General features: G+C 41.2%; 1 protein-coding gene across 4 annotated transcripts in view; it reads right to left on the reverse strand.

Moving 5' to 3' along the window:
* Positions 1-424: 424 nt before the first annotated feature.
* The window catches only part of csnk1a1 (casein kinase 1, alpha 1), a 28,504-nt gene continuing 16,119 nt past the window's right edge, over positions 425-12,809 (reverse strand). Inside the window, exons 5-11 of one of the 4 annotated variants that reach the window (XM_029441650.1) lie at positions 11,403-11,486; positions 7,955-8,094; positions 7,769-7,847; positions 7,157-7,231; positions 6,967-7,073; positions 6,528-6,640; positions 425-1,196 (exon numbers count right to left, since the gene is read on the reverse strand). In XM_029441650.1, coding sequence (XP_029297510.1) covers positions 1,189-1,196; positions 6,528-6,640; positions 6,967-7,073; positions 7,157-7,231; positions 7,769-7,847; positions 7,955-8,094; positions 11,403-11,486 — 606 coding nt within the window. In that variant the 3' untranslated portion in view covers positions 425-1,188. Of the gene's footprint in view, positions 1,197-6,486; positions 6,641-6,966; positions 7,074-7,156; positions 7,232-7,768; positions 7,848-7,954; positions 8,095-11,402; positions 11,487-12,809 lie in introns of those variants that run through there. The other 3 variants (XM_029441648.1, XM_029441652.1, XM_029441649.1) reach the window with 3 other exon arrangements.

Here is a 12,809-nt window from a genome sequence, read left to right on the forward strand (position 1 = left end):
AACATGATGGTCTGGATGCATCGTGTGCTGTGCAGCAGATAGGTTCCTTTGTCATTCAGGCAGAATAACTGACCCACTTCGGGTACTCCACATTTAACTACTAATGTTTAAGACATTCTTAAAATAGAACCAACAAGACCAATTTGTGGATCTAGTACTCTGAGTGGATAATGTTCAGTATTGCATGTACAACAGTTTACACTCAGATCAATGGGGAGGAAACACATCAGCAGTGAGACGAAGAACACTGGAAAACACAAAAGTACTTTAGAGTTCAAACAAGCATTTTTATAAAAACCCTCAAGGTGTGGTGAAAGGACTTAGATCAGTTAACTATTCCATTTGTGTAAGAAAAGATCAATCAGCAAATCATACACGTGACAGTTTTCATTGTGCAGGTGCAGATAATGAATGTGCTTGGAGGTCTGAGTTATGTAATGTTTTTATTGGTATTTTTGGAGAAGACCATTTTACAACAGATTTAATAATAATTCAGAGCTCTATAGAGGGAGAGAGCCAGAGTATCATTCTACCATTGACTGTTGCCATCAGCTGTTTATATTGTCAACAGGCAAACTCCTAATCACCATAGGAAAACAAAAAGAAAACAAGAAAGAAAATCCAACATTTTTGATTTTTTAGTAAATAACATCCAGGGTTGCATCATTCAATTATTTCAGAAACAAAAAGGGAGAACGGTTTTCAGGTTTTAACATTTGCTTGGTAAAAGGAGGGAGTGAAATAATTGAGGAGTGAAGAGGGGAAAAGATGCTTTGAGATGTTTCCACTGGGAGAGAAAAATAGAGGGTCAGCTGACTATCTTCTTAACTTCAGTTTCCAAAGAAACCTTACAAAAAGTCAACACTGAAATGAGGACAGAGACAGGGATGGATGGAGGAGGGTGTGTGTCTGGGGTGGGGCAGGGGGCAGGGGGCTACAGCCTCCACATCCAAAAAAAACCTGCTTTTTCATTCTTCTTTTCTTTCGGAGTGCAGAGTTTTTATTATATATACATATGAATATATAGATGACACAGCTGACAAAGGCGTGTGTAAATCTATACATTTCCATTACATAGATAGTTATTATGGAAGGAGACACAGACTTTCTGTTTGTCGCTTGTCCAGGAAGAGACGTGTTGGTCCTGGTCACCAACGCTTCTGCAGCCCTGCTCTGGGCAGAGACCACTCAGAAACCTACAGACAGACAGAAACACAGGCAGCATCATTAGCAGTGTTCAGAAGCCCATAGAGGGTGGTGTCAGATACACACGGCCACTCCAGCAGGATAGTGTCTGAAAGCAGGTGGTCAGCAGTAAGCAGGACAGAACGCTACATTACAGAATGGGGAAAGGTTATGACAAGACCTACCAAAGTACAGTTCTTTATGTTTGTTCAGCACCACAGTATGCAATCTCTTTCTACCAGCTAACACTTTCACAAAAGCCTGGAAATGCACCAAAGGAAAACGCCAGATATATGAAAGAATGTTTCCTGTTACACCCGTTATAAGGAAGAACACTACAATGTCTTTATACTTGCGGCACACTTTCTTTGGTAGGTTACATCTTCAGTCATGTCACAATACTTCCTCTTGTTCGTGCTTTTTCATGATTGGTTCTTAAGCTGCGGTGATACATGACTGCAACCTGACAGAACATGGACTAAAACAGAACTGTGAGCATTTGCACAGATTGTGCAGAGCGTGGCAGTGTAAGGGCACACTAAAGGCACCATGGTCTGAGCAGTTACTACAGCAGTGTTCTCTGATCCATCAGCTCATCTTCTCCCAAGTCCTTCAGCCAAGAGAAGATTGTAAGATTTGCAATTTCCAATGAAGCTGGTCCATCACAGCGATAGTGAATTGAGAACCACTGATCAGGTAGTTTAATGTTGTGAACGCAGCAAAGCAGGATCCACGCACAAGGCAAGTGCTTAGACTGCATATCCTATGAATTTATAGAAAGTCAGCATGCGGCATGGGCTCTGGTCACAGTAGCTCAGTGGTGTTTGTAGGCACGAATCTGTACACAACAGTAACCGTACAGGCAGAACCGCGTGTCACATGTATTACACGCATCAGTGCGACACCGTCTGCCACCTGGTTAGGACAACAGAAACATTTAGTTGAGGAATATTTCATAAGTCTTCCATGAAGAACAGTGTGCCTAAAAACAGTTGGTGCATGTTAACTTAACCATATTAACCATAAGGAGGTGAGGTGTAGTGGGGCTGCACAATTCATTGAATATTAATAGCGTTCACGATTTTAGTTTCCCACACTGGATTGACTGAGATACTGACACTTAAAATGTGTGCTCAACTCAAAACTCCGCTACATATCAAATCAAGTGCTTCTCAAACTAACAGCCAGCAACCAGGGGGCGATAGAGATGTGAAGGCTTCATGGCGCTGCGCAGCACCCTGGGGAAAATGTTCCTTAATGTTGCGGGAGCAGTGCAGAGCAGAAGAGTAAAACTAAAATGCACTGAAATCTGGAGAATATTAATTTGATGTACATCAGCAGGAATGTAGAACAGTGAAAGCCGTGCTCTGTTTAAATGTGGAAATGCAATACAAATATTTGGCCCTAAAAACAATTAATAATGTTGATCTCAATATTGGTCAAATCAATCAAATCATTTTGTTCATACAGTGATGGTTTTAAACTCTGCTCACCATAGCAACGTCACCTTTTTATTGAAGAAAAAACAAAAAACTTTGTTTCCAATTCTGTAAAGACCTTGAAAAGGAACAATCTGAGGTTAGAAAAGGTTACTATAGAATTCAAAATCCTTCTAACTTACAAAGCAATTAATGGTCAGGCTCCAGCATATCTTAAAGATCTCATAGTACCTTATAAACCAACTGAGCCAGAGCCTTCAGCTATCAAGCTCCTCTCCAGTGGAACCAGCTTCCAGTTTGTGTTCAGGAGGCAGACACACTCCACATTTAAGAGCAGGCTAAAGAATTTCCTTTTTGATAAAGCTTATAGTTAGGGCTGGCTCAGGCTTGCCTTGGACCAGCCCCTAGTTATGCTGCTATAGGCTTAGACTGCCGGGGGACACCTCCCTGCTCGCCTCCTCCTCTCCCTCTCTATCTGTATGCATTATGTAAATGTATGTTACTAACTCATCATCCGGGGTATCATCCCCAGAGTTTCTGTGTCTCTCATGTGGCAGGTTGCCACTGATAAAGTTTACGTCAGGATCAGGAATCGTGGCTGCGCCTGCTGCCCTGGTCCTGCTGAACACCGGGAAGCCTTTTTGACATTTTCCTGGATTCATCCAAACTCTCTTTTTCAACACAACATAATTTCTGTCAAATGTTGTTTATCCTGTACACACGACATCTATTGTACGTCTGTCCGTCCTGGGAGAGGGATCCCTCCTCAGTTGCTCTCCCTGAGGTTTCTTCCATTTTTCCCCCTTTAATTATGGAGTTTCTTTTAGGAAGTCTTTCCTTGTGTGATGCGAGGGTCTAAGGACAGAGGGTGTCGTATCCTGTAAAGCACACTGAGACAAATGTATAATTTGTGATATTGGGCTATATAAATAAAATTGATTCTGTTATAATACAAGTAAAAAGCCAAGTATGATGTTAGCTCAGTTCCACCTCTGAAAGCGGCATCAGGTTTCAGCCACACCCTGGGTGTTACGGAGATGGTTAAGGTGTATTCAGGTATGAACAGGTGTTCAGTCTTCAAAGCATTGTAAGCATTTCATGTCAAATACAACACAGGCCATACATTTCTTGGAGAAATTAAAATTGATACAACTGCACCAGTCATTCAATGTGACCTTCGCATGTTAACTAACATGAAATTGTGAACCGACAGCACACTGTAGTGCAAACATGAATTTGGCTGCTTCAGTTTGTCGAGTTCTCTGAAGTGTCATGTGCATTATTTGCCAGCAAACATGTTCTTTATATATTTCTAGAGTGTTGGGTGGAGGGAGAAACGAGACTTGTTGGAACAGCTTCTGATGAGCCACTGGCCTCAGGAGAACTTTCCTGTCAGGTGTGGTCTCCTGCCATGACGCTCCTGCGATCAGGCCAACGGTTAACTAGCAGTCGGGTAGAGGGTGCGTTACGATAAGGCTAGAGCAGGCAGGACCAACAGGATATAAGTGTTAAACAATAAGTGATGAAATCTAATTAGCAGAATTCATTACATTTGTTTGGTTTCTGGAAAACGTTTCCTTTAAAATGTTAGTAAGTAAGCTAGCATTCTGTTGAAGCTGACTCATTACTTTCTGAAGGTACAACAAAGTAAAAGACTTTCAGCAAAGAAGCAACTGTGGCTGCAGCTGAAGGTGAAGGAAGAATGCGGCTACATTAAGGATCTGTTGCTTAGAGTACTCACATTTGGTTTCAGCAGAGTATAAGTGGGTCCAATTTTAACATCTGTTTTTATGTCAAACTTTAGTTTAAGAGTTGAAGAGTTGCAGTTTTAACTACTGTTCAAAATCTTCAAATCAATTATTCTGTGCCCGTGCAGTCTGTCACTGGAAATGCACGGAAGAGAAACTATTATTGAGAAAAGATATTTGATTTAACTAAATATATAATAATAAAAACAGAAAAACACAAACATTTCACAAAACATGTTAGAACAGAAGCTGAAAATAAGTTTTTTTATTTTTTATAAAGTAAATTCAAGATTGGCACAAGATCAGATTGGTACGCATATACTATACGAAGTGAGCTCCCACAGATGCACTGGCTCACCATTGACTTTGTATTGTTGGATGCTACTGGGGCGATCGTTTGCGTCAGGAGTCTTCAACGTTTTTCAGGCCAAGGACCCCCAAACTGGTGTAGCGTGGAGCAGGGACCCCCTACTATATATATTGTATAGAAGATGCTTGAAGAGGTCCGTGCGATTGGGGGGGGGGGGGGGGGGGAAGTAAAATGTATTTTAGTTCACCCCTCTTCTTTCCTCCACTCTATCTCTGACTGTGTCACCGCCCTTCGCGAAGTACAGCTTTATCTACAAACTATTCCTTTTTCCCCCAAAGACAATGTAACGGGAATCACAGTTTCATTCACGGTTCTACGGCTTGGATCGCCATGAAATCCCCGGCATTAAACTCCTGCGCCATTTCCTTTTTGGTCTGGCCAGACGGGACTCACACCGGGGATTTGCTGCATTTGGTGTGTACCAAAACCTCTCCGCTATCGGGTTCCCACTGTGCAACTCTATTTTCTAACTCCGTTGTGTTAGTAACTTTATATCTCCAGTTGTGGAGAACAGCCCGTATTCTGCTACGTTATTCCCGGGGAAAGTCATTGTTAGGGAGTGATTTTCTTCACCTGACCACAGTTGGTTGGGAATTTTGTGAGCATTTAAGTTGGTGAGCTGGTCGAGTTCGTTCGGTGTTCCACTCCACGAATGTTAGCTAGTCTCTGGGTGAGGGCGTACCAAGTATACACAAATAATAGGGGTTGAACGATTATTAGTAATCATCAAAACAATCCTTCTTTGCATGCCTTGCAGACCGCCTTCCCTGGTTTTGGTTGAGTGTGATCCTCCCATGCTGCACCTTTACACCTCATCAATGCCCTAAAAGGATATTCATGTTTGTGGACAGGCTTGTAAAAATATGTTTTATTCAGAAAACATTGTTCTTGGTTAGTTTAAGTTACAGATTAAAAACTCCATTCACTTCCAGTTGCCCGTCTTCTATTTAGACGTCAGAGCGTGTGCTTGAATTGTTTCTAAAACAGATTGTGAAGTAATTTACACTACAGCTCTTTACTATTTTAGCAGCGTTTTCCATCTTTTCTTTTCCCCGTGTGCCACCCAGGAGAGTGACCGTGGAAACTTCCACATACTGCGACATCACAGGTATACCCTTTATTCCAGCCCTGAGGGACCAATATTTCTCAGGTTGTTTCTTTTGAGCCACACCTATTCCCCATCTGCTCGACAGCAGGTGTGGATCACTAATGTCGCAGTCAAATAGCACGGGGAAACAAATGTTAAGTAAGAAGGGAAAACAATAAAGATATTTTCAACACTATCCAGTTTTGAGAGGGAATGTTAATAAAGACAGCAGAAGGGTCAGAGGAGTGTAATCAGAGTGAGTTGTTCAGCATTAAGACAGTGTTGTAGCAGAGAGAGCCTGTTGTCCAGTCCCAACAAAGGAACAGAATAGCATGGCAGCAAAGTTAGTAGTCAAATTCCCCAAGGACGTGCTTGCTTCTGCAAGACAGACCAATTGTATCAAATTCTTTTATTTGGGATTTTCTGTTCTTTTAGGGTGCCTCCTGAAACTTTTAATGCTGTTCGGCTTCATTATTCCAACAGGAATAATAAACTATAATTTGTTTTTCATTTCCAATTTGCCGTTTTACTTTTCTTAAAAAGGGCACTGGGGTGTGGGTTAGGGAATAAAACAGTATCTAATAGTCCTTACTACAATACTGAATGAATATATGAGCAATTGGTGTCTGTAAAAAAACGTCGCTTGGCTGTTTGCTACTAACCTTTCATGTTAGGCTTGGGTTTGTCAGTTTGCTTGCCTGTGGGGGTTTGTGCCTGCTGGCCCTGGCCCCCGGAGGAGGCCCCCTGCTGGGCTGCTTTCTGTTTCAGCATGGTCCAGTCAAATGTGTAGTCATACTGGTGGTTCAGAGTCCTACAAGACATAGAAACATGTGGTCAGCCCAATATTTCTAACAATCAGCTGTGTGAAACGGGTTAGAGAGGGACAACACTTTAGGAAAAAGACAACGCAAGGAAAACAATAGTAGGAAGAAAAGCAATATACTCATATATGGTGATGCTTAGAAGTGTGTCTGCACTAACTGTTCATGTATGCAGACCACTTTGCAAACATGTCCTTATACTTAGCTTCAGTTTGTCATAAGTAGCAGAGCAGACTGACCTGAATCAACGCTGGTATCAACACTAGCCACAGCAAAAATTGCCTTTTTCTTATGCGTATGTAGTAAGTGCGTTTACCTGAAAAGGATGCGGAACAGTTGGCGTAGGTACATGTAGTCTGGAGCCTCCTCAAAGCGTAAGCCACGGCAGTAGTTCAGATACATAGCAAACTCTGCTGGGAAACCCTGCAAACATGAAGTCATACAATTGAGTTGTGTGAATGTGGAGTAAGACCTTTTACCACTGTGCCCATTTAACGTTTTCTTACCTTACAGAGGACCTCAACAGGGGTGGACATCTTCTTCTCCGAGATCTTCTCATACTTTTGCTTCTTTGTGGCAGCCTGACAATCAGACAATACATTAATAACGCTGATAGCAACATGCTACCACTCAAACGTCTTAGTTGTTTACCCTCTGTGACACTGACAACATTCATTTGTGCAACATAAATACAGTATCAGTCACTATTTCTGCAGCGCAACAATCATGTTTGCACCACAGCTCACTGGCAGCTGTTGTAGTGACACTAGTGTTTAGTGGCACAAACTATGTGCAAATAACAGATTTTCAGTAAACAAACATTGTGGCTACCCCCTAGTATAACTGCCCTCTGCACTTCTGTTCTGGCCTGGACATCTCAAGTGGACTACTGGGTTTAGTTAAGTTAAGTTAAGATTTTAAAAACTAAGTTCACCTTAAATCTAAATAAAAGCATCATTAGCAGTATAAAACACATACTGTAACACACACACACACAAAAGGGTTTACAATGTGCATTTAATTGTTCAATAAAATGAACAAAAATGAAAAAAAACACAATAACATTTTGTGAATAGGATAAAGACCATTCACTGCCACATTCAGTTTTATTGTCATACCTTTAATCCCTGCCACGGCAGACTGGTTCTGTTGAAGTACATCAGCACATAGCCTAGTGACTCCATGTCATCACGCCGACTGCAGACAACAATAATGTTAGTTGTCGAGTCCAGATAACGGCATCAGCGGCGACAGACATTAACTTTATCGTCTTTGAGAATCAAATATTAAATGTGTGCACAGACCTCTGTTCAATGCCCAGGTGTGCATTGATGGAGGCATAGCGTGCTGTGCCAGTCAGGTTCTTGTCTTCTCTGTAGGGGATGTGCTGTCGTGTTCGGTTGTCTCGATACTTCTTCGCCAAACCAAAGTCAATAAGGAACAACTGACAGAGAGGGAGAGAACACATGTTGGTTATCAGTCAGTGACACACACACACACACACACATTATATACAAAAATGGAGATGCATAATATTACATATGTCCTTCATATTAAAAACACGGTCAATAAGCCGAGTCCTGCTGTTAAACATGACTGTTGAAAACATTACTGCATTGATTGAGGATCTGTGTGACAACATTAACATGCACAGGGGGAAGAGTGTTGTATCCCTAAAAAATAGTCACTTCTCAGCTTCAATGTGGTAACAGGGGCCTCGCAACAAATAAACTGGACAACTTCCAGATGTGTTCTGTGAAAGCGGCAGGCAGATTTTGACCTCCTTTTGTACAATATGATAATGCATTGTTTTCTTTTAAAGAACCATAAGACATTTAATAAAGAAAGTATATAAATTCAAGGTAACACAGTCATCAGGCTGCGAGAACACGCCGCTACGCAGGCTACGAAAGCTGGTTATGATCATATGACTTCTGCGTATAAGATCCAGCAGTGTAACACATTTAGCACTGTGCTAATCTATTGTATGATTGACTTTGAGGTTGCTCCTTTTCACACTCGACTCATCAAGCTGCAGAGTTTCAATTTCCTACAATATATAGGGTCCAGTTAAGCAGCTGCTTTCCTAAAACTATGTTACTCATCAGTATAGTTGAACCGGCTGACAATTATGCCACTTATTTACACTCATTTTGAGAAGTTGTATTATGTAGGCAACCGTGTTGTCAGATTTTGTCCATTAAAATGACACGACGTCTGTAATTCCTAATGGCTCAAACTAAAGCACAGTAAATATCCAAGAGACACTCAGTGATCATGTTGAACACTTCATGAATAGGAAGACCAAAAAGACACTAAACCACCCCAACCTCACCGTGCATGAATGCTAACTGCTAATCTGAATATTTATTCCACCAGGCTATATGTGGCCTTTCCAGGCCAAAAAGGCAATCGTACGAGACCAGGAGCAAGAGCATCAGTTTCAGCATTACAGGAGTTCAAAAGGCCGTAAAGTGACAGACTGCGTGCTCTGACTGTTGTCCTGTGTCAGCTTACCCATCTGCATACATCCCAAGAGTTAAAACAAGCCCTGTTGTCCCATAATCCAGATAATCAATGTTGACCAGAGTCATCAATGTCAAAAGCAACAGGTTGCTGGTATAAAGAGAGTTCAGGGAACACACCTCTGGAGGGCAAGTCTGACATCTCTTTCTAAGATGGCTGGATCCACGCTGTTCAGGCGGCTGCCATTAAGAAACAGTTCTTGTTCAATATAAACTATAAGATTATCCTGAATTCAACCTATATGAAGGACAGATCTCACAGAAGTGTTTTATTTTGCTATTATCCAAGTATCCTAATCATTTAAATAGCATGGGCCGTGTTATTTGCGAATGTAAACAGATGATCATGTCCGAAATTCAGGTCTTCTCATACAAACCTGACACCAGGGCTTCTAGAGACACTAAGTTAAAGAACCAAATACGTATGGATGTGACATCCTACACTGAAGCAGGAACCAGTAAAACCCAACTACAACCCTAACGGGTTCCATCAAAGGGAAAACAACCAGAAGTGAAACGGAGGTTGAAATATCTCCTTTCCTCAAACTATACGCATCAAACGCACTGAAGCTATCAAAAAATGGAAATTAAGCTATTATACTACCACTTTGAACACTATATGGAAATTCCTTGTCCATGCACACGATAACATGCTACGATCAAATGTGACCATACCAGACAATCTGGAATAGCAGCTGACACGTCTCGTGTCTCGAAATTCTGGTGAATTCCGACTAACTACAGGTGTGAGCAGACTCCTCCCCAGGACACCTGAAGCACATCACCATACTGGCCAGTCAATTTTCTTTTACAATTGCCAAATGTATTACCATTATTCTAGCTGGATCAAGGACATGTTTACCTATCTGTATCTAAAGGTACACTTGTAGTTAGTTTCAAGCTCTGAATGGAGTTAAGCATTCTGATTTGTTTAATCTGGACTTGTTAAGAATGCATTTACAGTGCTGCCAATGGCTATTTTAATTTGCACAAATAACACCAACTCATCATGTAACACCAACACAATTTTAATAAAAAACAAATATAAAAACACAAAATCATGTTAATACTTTACAGATTGAAACATGTTTTATCAAAAAATAACTTAATCCTAATAAGCCCATTGGCCGGAGAATAGTCTTCGAAATCGTCGGGAAGAAATATATTGTTGTTCGGTTTGTCGCACAAGTTATTTTAGATAAAATAAAAAATATGGTGCTTACTGCCTGTTAGAAGCCCTGTGAGGCTAATGTGAGTCACATGCCTTTATGACACCCATGAAAAATAAGAGTGCAAATCAAGAATAAAGTCCTAAATTCTAGCAGTAATCAGTAACCACTCTTAAAATCCCAAATCTGAGCATTTATACATGAAGCAGATGAACAGTTTAAATGGTGCGTTTAGGAGGGCCGGCAGTGGAATAAACAAAATAGACAAGCGTGTTGTACAAGTGACAGTTTACTCAGACTTTGATGAAGCAGCTTCACAGTAGCTAAGCTTCTCTTTGTATCTTAGTCCAAAGCATTTCACTTTCTTAAAAATTACTTACATTTGAAGACTGATCTACACAAGATGGACACACATTTTACATAAGAGAACTGTGATTTAGTAAGTTTGAATATTACAATTGACCAGATTCATTTTACTTGCTTGTACATTCTTATCATTAGAGTGCTTCTGGCCTTCCTTTTTGAGAGGATGCATCCTGCTCATGTATCCAGCAGTATGATGGCTCATTAAACATCAATAATGAGAGCCACGCAGTCTCAGTCAGCTAGCCTGCTGTCTAATAATATAAGGATCAGGTTAGATCAAGTGCCATTCTGCATCAACTTTAAGACTAGGTTTGATTTCTGTTTAATATGAATCATTAAAGAGTGAGTCATTTCATTCCACTTGGATAAATGCCTTCACTACTATAAGGACATCACATTAAAGAGACAGAAACTGGGTTTTAATGTTGGCAAGAAGCCATTTGAGCGACGATTCGAGGGACTGGGACTCCATATTACAACAATAGCTACTCCCTAGGAAATGCTGATGGAAAGTTTGCTGTCCTCTCCCACTGTAATGAAGTGCACACTGGGTGGGGGAGTACATACATTGGGTATTATGAGTGCAATATGGGTGCTGGTGGTCTGATTCACTTTAAACCAGTGTAGTTAGGTATGATTGCAAAGCGACAACTGCTGTTGTGAGGCAGCTGGTGTTGTGGTAAAGGTCACACCTGGTTTAATCCTGAGAAAGATGGGTCCTGAGAAGAGCTAACAGCCAAGCTTCTTTTCCTCTTCCCCACTGACGAGTCTAAACACTAGGGCAGACAGTAGAGGGGCAGGGGTCAAAATCACAGCCTCTATCCACCTTCAGTTACAGTTAGCATGAGTAAAACAGGCACTTCTGGTTGCACCCACATGGTTTTCTCCCTGTGATACAACTAACAGTGTCCTGTACAGCTAGGATAGGCACATCCAAGACTGGAACTACACAGGCAAAAAATCCACTTTAAATCTTTGTGGTACAGATATGATCATTCTGGCCATCAGTCTAGAAGAAACCACATGACTGTGATTTTCTTCTGTCAGGACAACCGTAGTGAGATCAACCCTGTACAACAAGCCAAAAGTGTCTCTGGAAACGTGGAGATGTTGAAACTTCAATATGTCTGACAGTGACAAGAAAGGCCAGTGCAGACAGGCAACTCCATGGCTCAGAAAAGACCTGGGGGAGAGAGGGGATTTCGGCAGCAGATGGTAAAGAGACCATGGTTGTCCATCTTCCACCAGCTAAACAAAGAGTGCATATAAAATATCTGCTAACAAAGAAAAGCTTTAACAGGCCCCTGGAGGGTGAAGATGACATTATCTGAACCAAGTTGTTCACATGCCACCACTAACATAGGGAGAGTTACTGCCTCTCGTTTACATGAAACACTTCAGTCATACGCAGCTAAACAGACATAAGGGGTTAATCCTGTACTAGAGTAGATAGTATTGGAATAAACGTATAATGAGCCAGCTGGAAATTGTGTAATTGACTAGTTACCTGTAACGCATTAAGATGTCTTTTGATGTACTGTGGACTTACCAACTTTAACTCTTATCTGCTATGGTTAGCTGTGATATTGTGCTAGTTTATGACAGAGCTTGTTAGCATTTTAGAAACCAACAAAATCAACAATATACACTCATACTCTGTACTGGAGCATACATTACTACTACAACTACATTTGGGTATCATGGAACAATGAGACCCAAACAACAGCAGTCCCCGCTTTAGGACAAATTATCTCGACAAAGACAAGCTTGTGCTCTGTATTAGTACTTTTCAGTACCAAACCAAATCCTATAGGTTCTAGCACTGCTATGGGACAGTATCCCAGAACAATCTTTACTAAGTGTTAACTTTGGTGAGTAAACAGAGCCCCCTCAAACCGGAAACATGAACTGGTGTATTGACTCGTTTTACAAAGCAAGCATGAGACCCAAGCCACACCCAGCCCTAGACTAACCTGAAACAGGTGTACAGGACCCAATCAAAGTATGTGTAAAAACAAAAAGAGCAGAGGAGTATGTGAGAGGGCTAACATCTGAACTTAAACACAGCCGTATACTTAAATCAAGTGCCTGCTGAATAT

Source organism: Cottoperca gobio, chromosome 10 (assembly GCF_900634415.1).
Source record: "Cottoperca gobio chromosome 10, fCotGob3.1, whole genome shotgun sequence".
NCBI classification, from domain to species: Eukaryota; Metazoa; Chordata; class Actinopteri; order Perciformes; family Bovichtidae; genus Cottoperca; species Cottoperca gobio.